A 19,854-nucleotide genomic window follows, 5' to 3' on the forward strand; every position below is an offset into this window, starting at 1 on the left:
GACACCCGCAACACCAGTGAAACCAGTGACACCAGCAGTGCCAGTCACACCAGTCACACAGTGACCCCAGGACGGGGGGTGACAGGCTCGCCACACGCTGCGCTGGGCGTGGCGCCGGACCCGAGATCCCATTTTCCAGCATTTTTTTCCTCCCTGGGGATTTGGGATTTTTCAGTCGCGGTGCCCAAATAAGGGAACGATGGGAGAGGCTTTGGGACAGGAGCCGTGTGGGGACGGGCCAGGCCAGACTCTGGGCTGGGAATGTCCCCAACTCCCCCCCCCCCCAAACTTCGTGGTCGAGAGGGACCCAGCGACTCCCCCAGCCCCCCAAAATCCTGTTTCTTGATGTAGAAAGGGAGTGGGGGGAGAGGCTCCAGGGACGGGGGAAAGGATGGAGGGAGAGAAGAGGGAAGGGGGACACACCTCCCTCCCTGGTCCTGTGCTGGATGCTGGCACAGCACCCTGGTCCCAGTCCAGGATCCCAGCCCAGCACCCACATTCCAGTGTGGGATCCTCATCCTGCTATGAGATCCTAGAACAGCGCCCACATCCCAGTCTGGGGACCCCAGAACCTGCACCCACATCCCAGTCTGTGCCACCCAGAACCTGCACCCACATCCCAGTCTGGGGACCCTCATCCGCTGTGGGATCCTGGCACCGCAGCCACATTCCAGTGCTGGAGCCGGGCACAGTCCCAGCCTGGGCCCCTGGGACCTGCCCCACATCCTGGTGTGACATTCATGTCCTGGTGCGGGACCCTGGGACCTCCACACTCATTCCAGTGTGGGATCCTGGAGTGGGAAAGTGGCACAGCACCCACATCCCGGTACAGGGACTCTTATCCCAGTATAGGGATCCTCATCCCGGTACAGGACCCTCATCCCGGTACAGGATCTTCATCCCAGCACGGGACCCTGTCCCATTGCGGGACCCCGGCCCGGAACGCACGTCCCAGCGCTCCCGGCGCCGCCCGTCCCGTGCCGGTGCCTCCCGGCCGCTCCCGCCCCCGCCCCGCCCGGTGCCGCCCGTGGGCGGTGGAAAGTGCCGGGGGGGGGGTGGAGGGAGAGGGAGGAGCGGGCGCAGGGCGGCGGCGGCGGCCCCGGGATCGGGATCGGCCCCGGGATCGGGATGGCGGGGCCGGGGCTGGAGCGGTACCGGCTGGCGCTGCTGGCGGCGCGGGAGGACGTGGGGAATCCGCGGGCTGGGACCGACTGGTGAGAATGGGGGGCACCGGGAGAGAGAACGGGAGCCGGGAATGGAGACCGGGAACGTGGACGGAAGGGAGGACGGGGAACAGGGCACCGGGAATGAGGAGACGGCGCAGGGAACCGGGAACGGGGACGGGAACGGAAGAGGGGACCGAGACTGGGAACGGGCACCGGGACAGGCACCGGACACAGGACCGGGAACGGGAGCAGGAACCGGCACGGGCCAGGGCGTCGGGGGCGGGCCGAGAGGCACCGTTACCGGCACCGGGACGGGGGCTCCGGGGCGCACTCGGGACTCGGCTGGGGGGTGCCGGTTCGCGGGAGGGGCTGTCCCAGGACTGAGCTCTCCGATCCGCCGCGCTGGGAACCGGGAGTTCCACCCGGTCTCGCCCCGTCCCGCCCGGTCCCTCCCGGTGCCGCCGGGCTGGGAACGGCGCCGCCGCCCGGGGCGAGGGCAGGACGGGCCCGGGGGGGTTGCGGGAGCGGGGAGCACCCCGGGGTGTGGTAAAGGGGGGTTCTGCCCGGCTGCACCGGGGGGACGCAGGTCCCGCGACGGTCCCGAGTTGGGGGGGGGGGGGGGGTTCAGTTCGGTGCCGGTGCCACGGCGCCGGAGCGGTGTCCCCCAAAACCCCCATCCCGGGATGGGGGGCGACTGCACCGGGGCTCATCGGCCTCGCAGCCCCCGGACGTCACGGGACCCCCCGTCACGGTGGCCACCGGCTACCCGGGCATTGCCCTCTGCCCCCGGAGCGCGGCTGGACCCGCTCCAGCGCCGACTCCTCCCGGCGCCCGCCCGGCCGCGTGCCGGGCTCTGTCCCGCCATGTGGCGCCGCAGCCTGTCGCGACATGCCGTGACATGCGTGACGTGCCCTGCCGCGCCGTGCCCCACGCGTGCTGCCGGAGCCGGAGCCACGCGGGAACAAAGAGGGGCAGAGCCGCTGGAAATGCCCGGGGGGTGTGGGGGGGAGGGTCCCACCGGGACGGGGCCCCCTGAGCCTTCCCAGGGCCGGGCGGGGGGTCTCGGCCCCGCCGCACGGGGGGGGGGTCGCTGGGGGGGGCCGTGCCGCTCCGGCGCTTCCCACATTCCCATTGTCCCGGGGGCGGATGCTGCCGGCGGCATTTCCATGAATTCATCCCAAGCTGGTGGCATGGGGGATCACGGGGGGTGCCCAAGCCTGGCAGGTCCCCCAGCTTATGTGGCACCCGCTCTGACCCCCACCCTGACCCCCACCCTGACCCCATTTTTCCCCCCAGGGCCGTCTTTGGCTATGAGAAGCACCACGACCTCAAGCTCCTGGATTCCGGAGGTACCGGGAGCGACGCTGCCGGGGAGTATTGGGGGGGTCCCCCGAGTTCCCCCGTACCCCCTCTGACCCCCCCTCCTTACAGCCGGGGGGCCGGATGAGCTCGCTGGAAAATTCTCTGTGGGCAGCGTCATGTACGGGCTGTGCAGGGTCCCCGATCCTGGTTCCGGCGCCCCCAGAATCGTCCTTATCAGCTGGGTGAGTGCGGGGGGGCAGCTCGGGGGGACCCCCGGATGGGATCCCCTCGGGCTGAGCAATGGCTGCGGTGCCAGGTAGGGGAAAAGGTGCCGGAACCGCAGCGGGCAGCGTGTGCCGGGCACCTGCCGGCCATCCGGAGCTTCTTCAGGGTGAGTGAGGGGCACGGAGCCCTCGGGGGGTGCTGGAGGGGTGTATTGGGGTCCCCGCCCCCCCATGTTCCCCATTTCTGCCCTCCCTGTCCCCCCCATCCCGCCGCCCCGACCTTTGCCTGTGCCCGGGCGCATTCTTGGCGCTGCTGACTCAGCCGCCGCTTTCCCAGTGCTCCCAGTCTTGGCCGCCGTGCCGGAGCTGTGGTTGGGATCCCTACCCCCCCCATCCCGTTCTGGCGGGGGGGGGGGGTCCTGCTCTCCCCATCCCCCGGAAAAGCTTCCTGTGATCTGTCTGGGTCCGGGATCTGGATCCGGCCCCACATCTGGATCCAGTCCCACATCTGACACGTGGGAATTGTGCCGAGCTTCCCCGGGGAGTGTGGATCCGTGCGGGGGAGGTGGCCCGTGGGAGGAGTGGCACGGTTCCATCCCGTTCCGTGCCGGTGGCAGGAGGCCACGGCCGTGATCAGCGCCCGCCGCTCCGAGGAGGTGACGCTGGAGGGGCTGCGCCGAGTGCTGGCACAGCTGGAGCCCCCCGCCCCCCGCCCGCTCAGGAGGACCCCCCAGGACACCCCGGAGCTGGTGGTGAGTGGGGGATCTCGATGTCCCTGGGGGCGATGGGTGCATGCTCGTCCTTCCCGGGGTTCTCTGGGCAGGTGGTGTTGGGGGGTTCCGGGGGTCCCATCCTGCCCCCCTGTGCTCCCCAGGGAACCAATTACCGCAAGACCAATCCGGCATTGGAGCTGCAGCGCACCCAGCGCGATTCCTTCTGGGAACAGGCTGAGGTGAGGGGTCGGGGGACGGGGAAAGGGCTGGGGAGTCCCCACGGTGCCCCGGTATCCCGGGGATGGGATCACGGCGGCTGCCTCGGAATGGGCTTGAGGGGGCTGAGCCCAGAGGTTCCAGTGCCGAGCTTGGTGGGGGTCCCAGTCCTGGTGTGGGGTCCCAGTCCCAGAGCCGAGGTCCCAGTGCCGATACCAGTGGGGGTCACAGTCCCAGTACTGAGACCGAGGGGGTTCTGGTGCCGGTGCTTTTGTGGGGCTCGGTGGGATCCCCGTCCTGGTCCCAATGTGAAGTGTGAGGGTCCCAGTCCCGGTGCCCGTCCCTGTGCCGGTGCCAATGGCAGTGGGATCCTAGCGGCGCTCCTGGTGCCGGGGCGGGTGAGCTCCCGGTGCTGATCCCGGTGCCGGTTCCCCGTGCGCGAGCAGCGCGAGGAGCAGCAGCGAAAGGAGCAGGAGCGGCAGCGGGAGCGGGAGCAGCGGCGGCGCTGGGAGAGGGAGCGCATGGAGGAGGAGCGGCTGCAGGCGGCGGAGCGGGAGCGGCGGCTGCAGGAGCGGGAGCGGCTCATCGAGGAGCGGCGGTGAGGGGCAACGCTAGGCTCCGTCCCTGTCCCCATCCCTGTCCCAGCCCCATGTCCCCATTCATGTCCCATCCCGGTGTCCCCATCCATGTCCCGTCCCCGTGTCCTCATCCCGGTGTCCCCATCCCTGTCCCATCCCGGTGTCCCCATCCATGTCCTGTCCCCGTGTCCCCATCCCGGTGTCCCCATCCCTGACGCCCCAACTCCCGGCCCCGCAGGCAGGAGCAGGCGCGGCTGGATGCGGAGGAGAGGAGGAAGGAGCAGGAGCGATGGGTGAGCGGGAAAAGGGAGCAAAGGGGGGTCTCAGGGGGATAGAGGGGGTCTGTCCTGGGAGACACAGGAGCTCTCTCCCAGCAGGATCCAGGGCGTTCATCCCAGGGATCTGGGGAGTCCCATCCCAGGGGAGGGTCAATCTCAGGGGATTCAGGGATTCTTATCCTGGGGGATCTTGTCCTGGGGGATCTGAAGAGGTTCATCCCAGGGATTTGGGGTGTCCCTTCTGTGGAGTCGAGCAGGTCCATCACAAGGAATGTGATGTGTTTCCGGGGATCAAGGGTCGGGGGTCTAAGCTGGGGGGGATCCAGGATCCATGCTGATTATCCTTGTTCCCCATCGCCGCCCAGGAGCAGCAGCAGCGGGAGCAGGAGGCGGCCGAGCGGGAGCGCGGGGGTCGCACCGGGCGCAGCGGGACGGCGGCCGTGAGTGCCGGGAGCGGGTCCCTCCTGCCCCCGGGGGCACAGGGCCACTGGCCCTGCCGTGGAGGCCACAGCCCCGCTGACCCCCCCGACCCCGCAGGAAGCCGCCATCCTGGTCTCCCAGCGCACACAGAACCCCCGGGAATTCTTTCGGCAGCGGGAGCGCTCGGGCTCCACGTCCACATCCCCCCTGCCCGGCAGCACCCCCGGTAGGTGCCATGGAAGGGTTGGGGGACACGGGGGGATCTGGGGGTCCCTGCTGATCCCCCCTCCCTTCCAGGTGCCCGCCGGCCTTTCCTGCGGTACCAGCGCAGCCTGACGGAATCCGCCTTCATCTTCCGCCGGCCGGAGCCCCCCCAGACCCCCCCGCCCGGCGCCTCCAGGGGGGCACCGCCCCCCAGCCCCTGCCGGCCACCGCCGCCTCTGTCCCCCGGCCCGGCGGGAACAGGGACCCCCCAAAATGCCACCACCGGGACCCCCGTCAGCCCTGTGGGGAGGGGCACCCCTCCCTCTGCCGCTCTGGGGACGCCCCCCAGCCCAGCCCGAGCAGGGTCCCCCCATGCCACCAGTCCTGTGGGGACAAGGACCCCACAATATGGCACCCTGGGGACGCCCCCCAGCCCAGACCGAGTAGGGTCCCCCCTTGCCACCAGTACTATGGGGACAGGGACCCCCCAAAATGCCACCACCGGGACCCCCGTCAGCCCTGTGGGGAGGGGCACCCCTCCCTCTGCCATTCTGGGGACCCCCTCCAGCCCAGCCCGAGCAGGGTCCCCCCTTGCCACCAGTCCTGTGGGGACAGGGACCCCCCAAAGTGCCACCACCGGGATTCTCCACAGCCCCGTGGGGACAGGGACCCCTCCCTCTGCCGCCCCAAGGAGACCCCCCAGCCCTGTGGTGACGGGCACCCCCCAAAGTGCCACCACTGGGACCCCCAGCAACCCCATGGGTTCGGGGACCCCTCCCTCCACCACCCTGGGGACCCCCGATTTTGCCATCACCAGGTCAGGGTCACCCCCTGCCAGCCCCCCCCGGATGGGGGTGCCCCCTGTCCCTTCTGGGTCGGGGTTTTCTGAAAGCACTTACGGGGTAGAGCCCCTCCCTCCTTCCAGCACTCCCGCCTTGGGGTCCCCCCCCAGGCCCCTCGGAGATGAGGAGGGGTCCTACCTGGACACTCCCCCCCCTCCCCAGCCCCCCAGCATGGGAATCTCTGGGGCCACTGCTTGAGGATGTCCCCAGCCCGAGGGAGGGGTCCCCAACAGCCCCCCGTCCGGTGCAGGACCCCCAGGATTTGGGGCGCAATGGAATCGGGGGGCACGAGTGGGGGGGCTGGGAGACCCCCTGGGAGCCGGGACACCCCCCCGGGCAGGTACGGGGAGGGGCTGTGGGCGATGTGGGGCTGGGGGCGATGTGGGGGGGCAGAGATGGGGTTATGGGGGCTGGGGGTGATGGGGGACGCGGGAGCTGCAGGTTTTGGGGTCGGGGGTCAGGACGGGAACACACGACCCCGGGGGCTGATTTTGCGGTTTGGGATGGATGGGGGTGGGCGGGGGGCAGGGTGGGAAGTGGGGTGGGGTCCCCTGGGGAACGGGGGTGGAGAGACCCCTCAGGCCCCTCCCGCTTCTTGTAGGGGGATGAGCCCAGCGAGAACCTCGTCCTGCACAAAGCAACGCCAGGTACCCCAAAACTCCCTCCCCAAATTACCCAACCTCCCCCAAAACCCCCCAAATCTCCCCCAACAATCTCACCCCCCTCTCCCCCCAGGCTTCGCGCTGCTGCTGGCCCGTGACGCCCCCCACCCACCGCTTATGGGGGGCCCCACCCCCCCCACCGAGGACGAGGATCTCTCCCCCCATGCTGTGTAGAGGGGGGGGCCCAGCACCTCCTTTTGGGGGGGTGGGGGTCACCCCTATTGCACCACAGCCCCCTCCCCACTCACCCCCCAGCACAGCCTCCACCCCCCCACTTGCACCCAAAATGAGCAGCTTGTGGAGGGGGTAGCACCCCAAGACCCCCCCCACACACACTGGTGGCAGCACAGGATGGGAGGGCACAGACCCCCCCCCCCCACCCGGGCACAGGGATCCCCACGCCCCCCACCCCCCAAAATCACACACAGCAGCTGTTAAATAAATTTTAATGCAAATTATTAGTGAATATTATTAATGAGGGGGGGCCTGCCGGGGGGGGGTGTCCCCTCCGGATTAGAGGTGAGGGGGGGGGGCTCTGTGTCCCCCCCAGGTTAGACCCTGAGCACCCACCCTTGTTGGGGGGGGGGGGGAACAGAAACCACCTCCCCCTTTTTGGAGTTTAGCCCTGAGCCCCACCCCTAGCATGGGGAGGGGCAGAAATTCCAGTTTCTCCCCAAAAACAGAAGCTGGGAGCCCCCCAACCCCTGTGCTAAGAGGGGGGATCCATCCCCCCTGTCCCCCCCTAAGTGCTGGGGGTCAGACCCGCGACTGGAGGGCTCTGGGGGGTTCGCTCTGGGGGGGCCCTGGGCTGCTGCTGCCACTGCTGGAGGAGCTGGAGTGGGGGGGTTTTGGGGGGCCCCCCCGGCCCTTCAAGGTGCCGAGCCGGGCGTCCAGGGACAGGGTGCGGGGTCGGCCGCGGCGGGGGGGGCTGGGGCTGCGCAGGGGGGGCCCCTCGAACAGCGACAGCCACGGGGGGGGGCCCGGGGCACGGGGGGGAGCCCCCCGGTGCCGCGTCAGGATGTCGGTCACCGCTGCGATGTCATCCGAGGGGTCAATAGCTGGGGGGGGAAACGGGGGGGGTCAGGGGGATCCCCAAAACCCCCCCACTACACTCAGCACCCCCCCAGCCCCCCACGGATTCTCCTCACAGCATTGGGGGATTCACTTCCCCCCCCCGCCAGTCCCCATGGTTCATCCTGGGGGGGGCGTGGCAGTGGGTGGGGGGCACCCCCCGTGTCCCCCCTGTCACCTGTCACTGTAGTAGGAGCTGAGCAGAGCCCGGATCTCGGCTGAGACATTCTCCTGCAGCAGCAGCCCCTCGCCCGGGGGGGTCCCGGGGGGGCCCGGTGGGGCTGGGGGGGGCGGGAGGGGTGTGGCAGAGCAGAAAGAAATGGGCGGGGGGGACACAGAGAGGGGGGACAGCGAGAAAAGCAGCGTTAGGGAGTGAGCAGAGAGCAGAGAGGGGGAGACAGAGCAGAGCCCCCCCAGACCGACCCCACTCACCCGTCTGGTGGTACAGGGAGCCCTGGGGGGGCAGCGGGGCCGGGGGGCGGCGCGGGGGGGGCTCCTCGATGCGCATCAGCTCCTCACAGCACTGCTTCCACTGGGCTGTGGGGACAGGACAACGGGGACATAGGACAGAGACCCTGTGCTGGGTTGGTGTGTCCAGCAATGTGTGTTCTGTCCCCATCTGCTGACCCGGGTGGGGCAGTGCCCCTGATCTCCTGGCACATATTCTCTGCTAATGGGCCATCTTTAAACCAGCTGGGCAATCATCTTTATCTTCCCACAGCCCATCCTCCCTCCAGCAGATATCTCCTGTTCATGGCCACTGAGTCCCAGGGCATGGCTGATAAAATTCCATCATCCCACTGGGAGATGCTCCAGCCAGGGCAGGAGCCAAGCCTTTCCTACCCAGAGAAAAACTGACATTTGGAACACCAGAGCAGCCTTTCCACTGGATTCCAGAGGAAAGCCAGACCCTTCCACATCATCCCTGGAGCTTCAGAGGAAACTGCACCTTCTCCAGGAGCACTGCTCCAGCTGAGCCACATCTGCCCCTGCAGGAGGATGCAGCACCATGGAATGGGACTGTGCCACCACCCTGACTGACTGACTGTGCCAGCTTGGATTCTGACTCTGGCAGGGCTGGGATTGTTCTGTGTAATACTGCATTTCTATTTTAATTTTCCTAGTGAAGAACTGTTATTCCTAATTCCCATCTCTTTGCCTGAGAGCCCCTTCATTTCAAGATTATCATAATTAGGAGGGAGGGGGTTTACATTGTCCATTTCAAAGAGAAGCTCCTGCCTTTATTGGCAGACACCTATCCTCCAAACCAGGACAGCCCCCCAGGATACAGGTGCTGGGACTGGGATTGCAGTGGGACGGGGTCAGCCTGGAATGGGGTTGGGGGTCCTGGGGTGATGGAGCTCGCACAGAGATGGTCTGGGGTTCTGCCAGGGTGGGGGTCCCACAGGGATGTGTAGGGTCCCTCAGGGATATCTGGGGTTCCCACAGGTCGGGAGGGGGTCCCAGGGCTCACCCAGGTCGCAGAGGTGCTGCCCAAAGGCCTCGAGCCAGCGCTGGGCGTCGTCGGCGCTCTCGGCCAGCAGCGCGTGTGTCACCTCCTCCCCGCCCAGCCTGTTGGTGACGGCCACCCCGGGGGGCTGCCCGCGCCCCCCCGCCGGCACCGCGCCCACCCGCGTGTCCTGGGCACGGGGACAGCCTGAGCCCCCAGAGCCCCCCACAAACCACCCCCAGCCCCCTACAGCCCCCTTTAACCCGTACCCACTGCACCCCCATGTCCCCTCCATCCCACATAACCCCATCGTACCCCCACAGCCTGTGTGCCCCCTGTGCCCCCAAATCACGCCCTGTGCCCCCCAGATCACCCCCTATGCCCCACAGACCACCCCCGTGCCCCTCCCAGAGCCCCCAGACCACCCCCACGCCCCCAGAGCCCCCAGAATCCCCAGACCACCCCCAGAGACCCCAGAGCCCCTAGATCATCCCCTGTGCCCTCCACCGCCCTCAGACCACTCCCTGTGCCCTCAAACCACCCCCTGTGCCCCCAGATGACCCCCCAGAGCCCCCCCAGCCCCTACCTTGGTGACAGCGATGGTGAGGGTGGGCTCCTGCCCTGCCTCAGCCTGGCCAGCGCTGCCGTAGCAGAGCAGCCCAGGGCCCCGCAGCACGCAGAACAGGGGGGGCCCGCTCGGCCCCTCAGCCCCCGGAGCCTGAACCGAGACCCCCAGAGCCGTCAGCACCCACGGGTGCCCCCTGATTCTGCAGCCATCCCCTGCACAGGAACCACATCCCATCCCATCTTTGTCCCCATCCCTGTCCCCTTCTCATCCTTGACCCCATTTCTCTACCCTTTCCCCCATATCTGTGTCCCCATTTCCATCCTTGTCCATCCCCATCACTGTCACTGTTCCTGTCCTTATCCCTGTGTCTGTTCCCATCCACATCCTGACCCCATTCCTGTCCCTGTCCCATCCTTGTCCTCATCCCTGTTCCTGTTCTTATCCCTGTCCTGGTCCCACCCTTGTCCCCATCCCTGTCCCTGTCTCCATTTCCATCCCTGCTCCCATCCCCTTCTCACCCCTTTCTCCCTGCCCATCCCAGTGCTCATCCCACCCCATCCTTACATCCCAATCCCATATCCTGATCCCCCCTCACCTGCAGCTGCAGGGTCTCTGTTCCCACAGAAATGTTAATACAGCCCATCCCTCTGTCCCACCCCTTCCCATTCCTGATCCCATTCCCTTACTGCAGTCACAGGGTCCCAGTTCCCACAGGGGTGTTGATACATCCCATTCCTCTCTCCTATTCCTAATCCTCATTCCTCATCTGCAGCTGTTATTGTGGGAGTGTTTATGCAACCCATCCCTCAATCCCATCCCTATATTCCATTTCACTATCCCATCCCTACATCCCATTTCACTATCCCATTTTCTCACCTGCAGCTGCAGTGTCCCTGTTCCCACAGAGGTATTAATATATCCCATCCCTATATCCCATTCCCAATCCCATTCTCTGACCTGCAGCTGCAGGGCCCCTGTTCCCAGTGAGATGTTAACACATCCAATTCCTCTATCCCATTCCTCTCTCTCATGTCTCTAACCCACTCCTTTCCCATTCCTCTATCCCACCCCTCTGTACCATCCTTCTCTTCCACCCCTCTGTCCCATCCTTCACCTGCAGCCACAGTGTCCCTGTTCCCACAGGGATGTTAATACATCCCATTCATCTAGCCTATGTCTCTCTCCCATCTCTCTATCCCACCCCTCTCTCCCACCCCTCTCTCCCATCCCTCTCTCCCATCCCTCACTCCCGTCCCTCTCTCCCGTCCCTCTCTCCCATCCCTCTCTCCCACCCCTCTCTCCTGCCCCTCTCTCCCATCCCTCTCTCCCATCCCTCTCTCCCATCCCTCTCTCCCATCCCTCTCTCCCGCCCCTCTCTCCCATCCCCTCTCTCCCATCCCTCTCTCCCATCCCCTCTCTTCCGCCCCTCTCTCCCGCCCCTCTCTCCCGCCCCTCTCTCCCATCCCCTCTCTCCCGCCCCTCTCTCCCATCCCTCTCTCCCTCCCCTCTCTCCCATCCCTCTCTCCCATCCCCTCTCTCTCATCCCCTCTCTCTCGCCCCTCTATCCCATCCCTCTCTCCCATCCCTCTCTCCCATCCCCTCTCTCCCATCCCTCTCTCCCATCCCTCTCTCCCGCCCCTCTCTCCCGCCCCTCTCTCCCGCCCCTCGCCTGCAGCCGCAGTGTCCCTGTCGCCGCGGCGGTGTCCATGCAGCTCGGCCTGGCCGCCAGGCGGCAGCACATGCGGCCATAGAGGGGCACCCAGCAGGGGCTCTGCTCTGGGGGGACACGGGGACATCAGGGACCCCCACCCGACCCCAAACCCATGGAGAGACCCCACCCGACCCCAAACCCATGGAGAGACCCCACCCGACCCCAAACCCACCCAGCAGGGGCTCTGCTCTGGGGGGACACGGGGACATCAGGGACCCCCACCCACCCACACCGACCCCAAACCCATGGAGAGACCCCACACCGACCCCAAACCCACCCAGCAAGGGCTCTGCTCTGGGGGGACACGGGGATATCAGGGACCCTCACCCACCCCAAACCCACCCAGCAGGGACATGAAGGGACCCCTACACTGGCCCCAAACCCGGGACCCCCACACGACCCCAAACCCACCCAGCAGGGGCTCTGCTCTGGGGTGTTTTAGGGTGCCATGGGGTGTTTTGGGGTATTATAGGGTGTTTTAGGGTGCCATGTGGTGTTATGAGGTACTGTAGGGTGTTGTGGGGTGTTTTAGGGTGCCGTGGGGTGTTTTAGGGTGTTTTGGGGTGCTATAGCGTGTTTTAGAGTGTCATGGGGTGTTTTGGGGTTTTATAGGGTACTGTAGGGTGCTATAGGGTATTTAAGGGTGCTGTGGGGTGTTATAGGGTGTTTTAGGGTGCCATGGGGTGTTTTGGGGTGCTATAGGGTATTCAAGGGTGCCGTGGGGTGTTTTGGGGTGCCGTGACCCCACTGACCGTCGGCAGCAATGACGAGGTCGTGGGTGCGGAACCCATCGTGCACCTGCGCCAGGGACAGCGCGGCGTGGGCCAGCAGCTGGAACCGGGGACACCTGGGGACAACCGGGGGACAGGGGGAGGCTGAAGGGTCTGGGGGCAGAGGGGGGCACAGAGGGGACACAGGAGGGACATGGGGCACACACAAGGGGCACAGAGAGACACAGGGCACACATGGGTTCTCAGGGTGACAATGGGGCACACAGGGGGGACATGGGGCACACAAGGGGGGTCTCAGGGTGACATGGGGCACACATGAGGTGACAATGGGGCACACAGGGGATCTCTGGGGTGACAATTGGGCAGACACAGTGGAATAATGTGTCACACAGAGGGTCTCAGAGTAACAATGGGGCACACACGGGGGGACAATAGGGCACACGGGTCTTAGGGTAACAATGTGTCACACAGGAGGTGACAATGTGGCACACAGGGGTCTCAGGGTGACATGGAGCACACAGGGGGGCACAGTGTGACAATGCGTCACGCAGGGGTCTCAGGGTAACAATGTGGCACACAGGAGGTGACAATGTGGCACACAGGGGTCTCAGGGTGACAATGTGTCATACAGGAGGTGACAATGTGGCACACAGGGGTCTCGGGGCACTCACGGCACGCCAGGAGGGGGCAGCAGCAGCGCCCCGGTGCCGCCGGTGCCCGGGGGGCTGCCCGGCCCCCCCTCCATGGCCGCCCGCGCCCGGCGCCCCGAGGAGCGCCCCAGCGAGGTGCTCAGACGCGTCGCCAGCTTCTTGGGGGTGCTGCCCTGCGCCCCCCCGCCCGGCAGCCCCGCGCTGTACAGCTCCACCTTCAGCTCGAAATCGGGACCCGCCTCCGAGCTGGGGGCACAGGCGGGTCAGGACACACCCACGGCCACCCCAGGGACACGGGGGACACGGCAGGGGACAGGGCGAGGGTGCCAGAGGGGAAGTGGGGGGGGCAGGGGGTCCCTCCCGGGGTGGACAGGGGTCTTCTGAGGGGGACAGGAGTAGCTAAGGGTCCCCAGAGAGGGGGAGAGGAGGGCAGGGGTCACCCCCCAAATGGTCAGAGGTTCCTAGAGGGGCGTCAGGGGTCCTGGGAGTGGGGGCAGAAGAGGTCAGGGGTCCCCAAGGGGAGTTTGGTGGTGGCAGGGGTCCCATGGGGAGGGTCAGGGGTCCCATGGGGGGGGAATTGGGGTGATCAGGGGTCCCATACAGAGGCTCAGGGGTCCCATAGGGAGGTGTCAGGGTCCCAGGAGGGCTGTGGGGTGCTGGGGGTCCCGTGGGGAAGGATCAGGGGTCCCATGGGGGCACACTGGTCTGGTCAAGGGTCCCATATAAAGGCTCAGGGGTCCCATAGGGGAGTGCCAGGGTCGCAGGAAGGGCTGTGGGGTCCCAGGATGGGCTGTGGGGTCCCAGGGAGGGCTGTGGGGTGCCAGGGGTCCCGTGCCCCCCCTCACAAGAGCACGGCGCCCTCGAAGCAGATGTCAGTGAGGGTCCTGTCCACCAGCACCGTGGGGGTGTCGTGGATCTCAGCCCCCACCTGCAGCAGCAGGAACACGGCACAGCGGTGCAGCTCTAGGGGGGCACTGGGGGTCACAGAGGGCATCACAGGGAAAGGGGGGCACCCCCAGCACCCCAACACTCACCCCCCTTGTTCCTGAAGTACTCGGTGTCCTTCCACATCAGCGGGATGCGCAAATCTGGGGAGGGGAGGGAGATCAGGAGAGGGGTGAGACCCCCAGACCCCCCACCCAAAGTGCAAATGGTGCATGAGAAGGGGCAGGAAGAGAAGATGGGGCTCCCCCTCCCCAGAACCCCCCCAGCCCCCCCATACCTGAGATGCAGACAGTTCCCCTGCACGGCACCCGCTCAGCCCCGGGCCCGGCGTCCGAGGGGCTGTGGGGGGATGGGGGGGTCAGCAAAGCTCCCCCCAGGCTTTAGGGTGCTCCCTCCAGGTTTGGGGTGTCCCCTGCCACCACACTCCCACAGCTGTGCCCCTCTGGATTTCCCCACTCCCACTAAATTTCGGGGTGTCCCTCACTCCTGCAGACCCACAGGGTCTCTCATCCCATCCCCTGGGTTTTAGGGGTGTCCCTCACTGCAGTGAGACTGATATTCCCCCAGGTTTTGGGGTTTTCCCTCACTGCCACACCCCCATGGAGTCCTCAAACCCTCTCCCTAGATTTTGGGGACCCTCCCCACCACTCCCTCCCCTGTGTTTTGGGGTGCCCCTCACCACCCTGTGGGATTCTCCCTTCCCCTCCACTTTTGGGGCTCCATAGGGTGCCCTCCCCAGGTTTGGGGTTACCCAACGCCTCCCCCCATAATTTTCGGGGTGCCTCACCGCCGGGCCCCCCTCAGCCGGGCCTCCTGGCGCCGCTGCAGCTCCCCCCCGGCCGCGACCACCCTGGCATCGCACAGCACCAGGGTCTTGGTGGTTTCCAGCGCCTGCTCGGGGCGGCTGCAGGCGGGGAGGAGCCGCCGGGCGCCCTCCCGCACCCGCAGCGCCCGCTCCAGAGCGCGCTGCAGCTCCGGCTCCTGCAACGGCACATTTGGGGGGTCAGGGGTCCCCAAAATCCCTCCCGCACCGGCAGACCCCGCTCCAGAGCCCGCTGCAGCTCCGGCTCCTGCAACGGCACATTTGGGGGGTCAGGGGTCCCCAAAATCCCTCCCGCACCGGCAGACCCCGCTCCAGAGCCCGCTGCAGCTCCGGCTCCTGCAACGGCATATTTGGGGGGGTCAAGGATCCAAAAAATCCCTCCCGCACCCGCAGTGTCCTCTCTAGAGCCCGCTACAGCTCTGGTTCCTAAGAATGGACACATCTGGGGGATCAGGGGTCCCCAAAATCCCGCCCGCACCAGCAGACCCCGCTCCAGAGCCCGCTACAGCTTCGGCTCCTGGAACAGCACATTTGGGGAGTCAGGGATCCCCAAAATCCCTCCCGCACCGGCAGACCCCGCTCCAGAGCCCGCTGCAGCTCCGGCTCCTGCAACGGCACATTTGGGGGGTCAGGGATCCCCAAAATCCCTCCCGCACCCGCAGTGTCCTCTCTAGAGCCCGCTACAGCTCTGGTTCCTAAGAATGGGACACATTTGGGGGGGTCAGGGGGTCCCCAAAACGGCTCTCGGACCTATAGAGGCCGCTGCAGCTCTGGTTCCTGGGAATGGGCACATTTGGAGGTCGGGGGACCCCAAAACTCCTCCCGCACCCGTAGCAGCTCCAGTTTCTCCCACATTTGAAGGTTCGGGAGGGTCTGGGGGAACCCTCCGACCCACGCCCCCCCCCCCTCCCCCCCGCGGGTCCCAGCCATGCACAGGCAGTGCCAGCATGGGGGGGGAGGGTCCCACACTGGTTGGGGGGTCCCAGCTGCACCCACACGTGCACCCCATAGATTTACCAGGCACCCCACAAACCGTGTGCCCCACAGATTTATCAGAACCACATCATGTACCCGCGGGGAATCCGTGAACCCCAAAACCACACCGTGCACCCCACGGATTTATCTTGCACCCCACAAATGCATCGTGGACGCCATGGTAAAGCCTTGCATCCCACAGATCCATCATGCACCCCATAGGTTTATCATGCACCCCATAAATTATTCCTGCACCCCACAAACACATTGAGCGCCCCATAAGAGAACCACGCACCCCACAAACTCATCCAGCACCCCCTAAGGGAACCATGCACCCCACAACCGTGCCATGCACCCCACAGATTTACCACAGCCCCCCAAACTCATCCTGCACCCCACGGCTACCCCACAAATCCATCGCGCACCCCACAAACCCCCCGGATTCACCAAGGAACCCAAAATTTCCCAGCACACACCTCCCTCAGCCCCCCAACTCCTTCCCGGTACCTCCTGTTCCTCCATCCCGATCCCGATCCCGCCCCTGTCCCCCCCCCCTCCAGTGACGTCATCACCTATAAATAACCCCCCGCTGGAAACAGGGGGAGTGGGAGCCCCCCCAAAATCCCCCCCCCCCCCCCGTCGTGGTTTTGGGGGGGGGTCCCGAGGGGGTGAATCCCTTTGGATATGAGAAGCGCATTCCATCCTCCCCGGGACCCCCGGGATCTCCCGGTTTCCGGAGGTTTGGGGGTCCGGGGGGAACCCGGGGGATCCCGGAATTTGGAGTCAGCAAGGGGTGGGGAGGGGGGTCCCCCCAAAATTCCCACCTGGATGCTGGCGGCGATCTGGCGGATGTAGAGCATGTTGAGATCCTCCAGGATCCGCAGCCGGCGGCCCCCCCCCACCTCCATCGGGACCCCCGGGACCCCCCCAGCTATTTTAGGGGGTCCCCCCAAAGCCCCCCAAGGGGGTCCCGCCGCATCCAGCGCTGAGTGCAGTGGGGACCCCTCCCCACACCGAGGTGGCTGCGGGGAGAAAATGGGCTTTGGATGGGGCCCCGCTCCCACCTCCCCGGGAATTCGGGGGGTCCCCACGTGCTTGGGCCCCTCCCTGGAATCTGGGGGGGGGGGGCGCGTCCACGTTGTTTGCCCTTCCCAAATCGCCGCCCCCTCCCAGGGAACAAGGGGGGGACTGTGCGGGAAAGGGCAGCGGGGGCGGAGGGGACGGGAGGGAGGCAGGGAAAGGGGGGGCTGGGATGGGGTGGGCTGGGTTTGGGGTGCAAGGAAGGGAAGATTTGGGGTGCGGGGAGAAAATATGGGGTGTAGGGAAGGGAAAAGATGGGGTGCGGGGAAGGGAAAAGATGGGGTGAAGGTTTTGGGGTGCAGGGGAGGGGAATAAGGGGTCAGGGAAGGGGTGCAGGGGACAAGGTGGGGTACAAAGGACGGGGGTGGGGGGACAGGATAGGGGCAGGAATGGGATGGGGGTGCAGGAACGGGGTGCAGGGAGAGGAGGGGGTGCAGGGATGGGAAAATGGGGGCAGAATGGGGTGCAGGGTTTGGGGACATGATGGGGCAGGGTTTGGGGTGCGGGGAGGGGATTAGGGGCAGGGAGGGAGTGCAGGGATTGGGGTGCAGGGCACAAGAGAAGGGGTGGAGAAAATGGGGTGCAGGAAACAAGATGGAGTGTGGGGATGGGAAAAGAGGAGCAGGGAAGGGATTAGGGGGACAGGGGATAAATGGGGTGCAGGGTTTGGGGTTCAGCGTGCGGATAAGGGGTACAGGGGAGGGGAGACCAGCTGGGGGGCGGGGAGGGGTTGCATGGCGAGGATGGGGTGCAAGATTTGGGGTGCAGGGGACGGGGGACAGGACACGGGGTGCAGGCAAAGGACGGGGTGCAAGGTTCGCGGTGCGGGGGCGGGACGAGCGGTGCCCGAGGTCAGGGTGCAGAGCCTGGGGGTGCCGGGAGCGGGAAAAGGGGCGCGGGGAGTGGGGGGACACCATGGCCCGGGGGAGGAGGACACGGGGTCCCGTGCGGGGGAAGGCGGGGAACGGAGCCCCGGTAGGGACGGACACCGGGACCCTTTTCCCCCCCCGCGCCCCCCGCCCCCCGTGCAGCGCTGCCCCCCATTCCCGGTACCTCCGGCCGCTCCCGCTCCGCCGCGATCGCGCACAGGAAGCTGCGGCCGCCCCCGCCCCATGTCCCGCCCCGTGTCCCCCATTCCCCGTGTCCCCCCCCTCCCTTCTTCTCCCAGGAGCCGCCTCCGTGTCCCCCCCGCCCCCCCCCGCGGGGCTCCGGGACACCGGGAATGGGCGGGGGGCGCCCCCTGCTGGGGGAAACGCGAGGTGCGGGGGGGGGGGTGAGACCCCCCCCGGGGTACCGGGACCGACCCAACAGAACCGGAGCCCCCGTGTGCAGCTGGTACCGGGGGGATGGGCACCAAACGCCCCCGGAGTGAACCGAGACTCCTCGGGATGCACCGGGACCTCCCCAGGGAGCACCGGGATGGCATCAAATGCCCCGGGATGATCTCCGAGTGAACCGGGAGCCCCCCAAGTGCACCCGGACCTGCCAAGTGCAGTTGGTACTGAACGACGGGGTCCCCCCGTATCCACCGGGACCCCCACAAATGCAGCAGGAGCCCTCAAAATGCACCAGATCCACCCCAGGATGCACCAGAACCCTCCCGAATGTACCGGGACCCCCCAAAATGCATCAGGCTCCCCGAGAGCACCGACCCACCCCGAGTGTGGGTGTGCCAAGTGAACTGGAACCCCCTCAGTACACCAGGACCCCCGCAGTGAGCAGCTGGGACTGGGTGAACTGGAACCCCGCATGCACCAAGAACCTCAAAGCGCCCTGGGAACCCCCAAAATGTAGCTGGTTTGGGGTGAACCGGGACCCCTTGTATCCACCAAGAATCCCCGCTACCCCCGAGCACTGGGACCCCCATAAAGATGCCAGGACCCCACCCACACGCACTGGCCCCCCCCAAGTGCAGCTGGTTTGGGGTGAACCAGCACCCCCAGACCCACCAGGACCCCCCAAGTGCCCCTTGGACACCCCGTCTCCTGTGCCCCGTGTGCCACTTGCCCCAGTCCTCCTGTCCCCTCCCCGATCCCCCGTCCCACCCAGTCCCACCCAGTCTCTCCCAGTCCCCCCCTCCCCGTCGGGTGCCGGGGGCGCGGGCGCTTCCCGTTATTCCAGATCCCTCCGGAATTCCCGGCTGGGCCGGGGCAGCGGGACGGGCCGGGGGGGCCCGGGGGCAGGGAGAGGCTGCGGCCGCCCCCGTGGCCTCGTGCCCGGGCTGGTCCCGCTGTTCCCGGTGCTCCCGGTACCTGCGAGGCCGGGGCTGGGGGGCAGCAGCGGCCTCGGCGCAATTCCATGTCCAACGCTGAGCCCCGCGCCACCGTGGCGCGGCTGCGCTCGTCCCGCCGGAACATGGGCGGGGGTCCCGGGGGGGTGCGGGGGGTCCGGAGGTTTCTGGAGGATCCGGGGATCCCGAGGTCCTGAGTCTTCGGAGGGGTCCGGGAAGTCTCGGGGGTTCCCGGAGTCTCCGTGCGCCGGAGTTTTGGAGCAGCTTTCCCGGTGTTCCCGGTGTCCCAGGTGGTCTCGGTCCTCTGGAACCTTCCGGGGGTTCTGGGGGTCCCGGTGCTCCGGGAGGGAGAACCAAGGGAAGCGTCCCTCGCAGCACCTGGGGCAGGGGGGATCCCCGGGCCGGACGCACGGGGAGATGCCGGGATCGCCTCTCCCGGCTCCCCGCGGCGGCGCCGATCGGTGCCGGCGGCTCCTGGCACGGGCGGGACAATGGCCCGGGGCAGCGGCAGCTGCGGGCGGGGGGCGGGGGGTGTCTGTGTGTGACATCTGTGCGCGTGTGACATCTCTGTGTGTGTGCCGCATGCAGCTGTCACCCCTCTGGAGATGTCCCAGTGCCACCTGGAGAGGTGACACACGGCCAGGTGACCTGTCCCAGGGCTTGGCCCCTCCGTGGGGGGCTGCTGTGCTGAGCTGGGATTTGTGTTTAGTTCGTGGCCAAAACTCCTCGTCCTGCCCTGGGCACATCCTGACACCCCGGGGAGAGATTTGTAGGGTTGGATGGGGGGTTGTGTGGATGGATGAATGGATGGATGGATGGATGGATGGATGGATGGATGGATGGATGGATGGATGGATGGATGGATGATGGATGGATGGATGGATGGATGGATGGATGGATGGATGGATGGATGGATGGATGGAGTCTCCGCTCAGATGATTTGAGGTATTCGGGTGGGTATTCGAGGGTTTTGTGTCGATATTCAGGATATTTGTGTGGATTGATGAAGTCCTCT

At 66.6% G+C, this 19,854-nt stretch overlaps 2 protein-coding genes across 3 annotated transcripts; one reads left to right on the top strand and one right to left on the bottom strand.

Annotated features, from left to right (window-relative positions):
* The first annotated feature begins 1,037 nt into the window (after window positions 1-1,037).
* LOC306802084 (uncharacterized protein) lies at window positions 1,038-7,063 on the top strand. The gene is given in 14 exon segments (XM_079305846.1): window positions 1,038-1,214; window positions 2,463-2,515; window positions 2,598-2,710; window positions 2,785-2,859; window positions 3,310-3,444; window positions 3,567-3,644; window positions 4,068-4,219; window positions 4,438-4,492; window positions 4,843-4,917; window positions 5,015-5,123; window positions 5,195-6,064; window positions 6,066-6,283; window positions 6,545-6,590; window positions 6,679-7,063. Coding segments are annotated over 14 exon segments (2,166 nt in total). The 5' UTR covers window positions 1,038-1,128; the 3' UTR covers window positions 6,780-7,063.
* On the bottom strand, window positions 7,038-17,728 carry RTKN (rhotekin). 2 transcript variants are annotated; one of them, XM_079305832.1, is made up of 14 exons: window positions 17,663-17,728; window positions 16,354-16,551; window positions 14,519-14,712; window positions 14,009-14,070; window positions 13,821-13,874; window positions 13,632-13,749; window positions 12,808-13,032; window positions 12,158-12,252; window positions 11,364-11,470; window positions 9,713-9,844; window positions 9,151-9,316; window positions 8,109-8,213; window positions 7,855-7,957; window positions 7,523-7,663 (listed from the first exon to the last, which is right to left on the bottom strand). In XM_079305832.1, exons 2-14 carry the CDS (start codon window positions 16,435-16,437, stop codon window positions 7,657-7,659), a joined length of 1,452 nt encoding a protein of 483 aa, XP_079161958.1. In that variant the 5' UTR covers window positions 16,438-16,551; window positions 17,663-17,728; the 3' UTR covers window positions 7,523-7,656. The 2 variants fall into 2 exon arrangements, with proteins under 2 accessions (XP_079161957.1, XP_079161958.1); XM_079305831.1 differs by lacking the exon at window positions 7,855-7,957 and having other exon boundaries at window positions 7,038-7,663.
* Window positions 17,729-19,854: the final 2,126 nt, after the last annotated feature.

The sequence above is a fragment of the Erithacus rubecula genome (assembly GCF_903797595.1).
Source record: "Erithacus rubecula genome assembly, chromosome: 5".
In the NCBI taxonomy this organism is placed as follows: Eukaryota; Metazoa; Chordata; class Aves; order Passeriformes; family Muscicapidae; genus Erithacus; species Erithacus rubecula.

Excerpts from the sequence above, each read along its gene's own strand:
- RTKN (XM_079305831.1), bottom strand. The coding sequence starts at position 16,437 with ATGGAGGTGGGGGGGGGCCGCCGGCTGCGGATCCTGGAGGATCTCAAC. Across the intron at positions 14,713-16,353 it reads AGATCGCCGCCAGCATCCAG|GAGCCGGAGCTGCAGCGCGC; the intron begins GTGGGAATTTTG and ends GTGCCGTTGCAG. Across the intron at positions 12,253-12,807 it reads CTGCCCCCTCCTGGCGTGCC|GTGTCCCCGGTTCCAGCTGC; the intron begins GTGAGTGCCCCG and ends GGTTGTCCCCAG.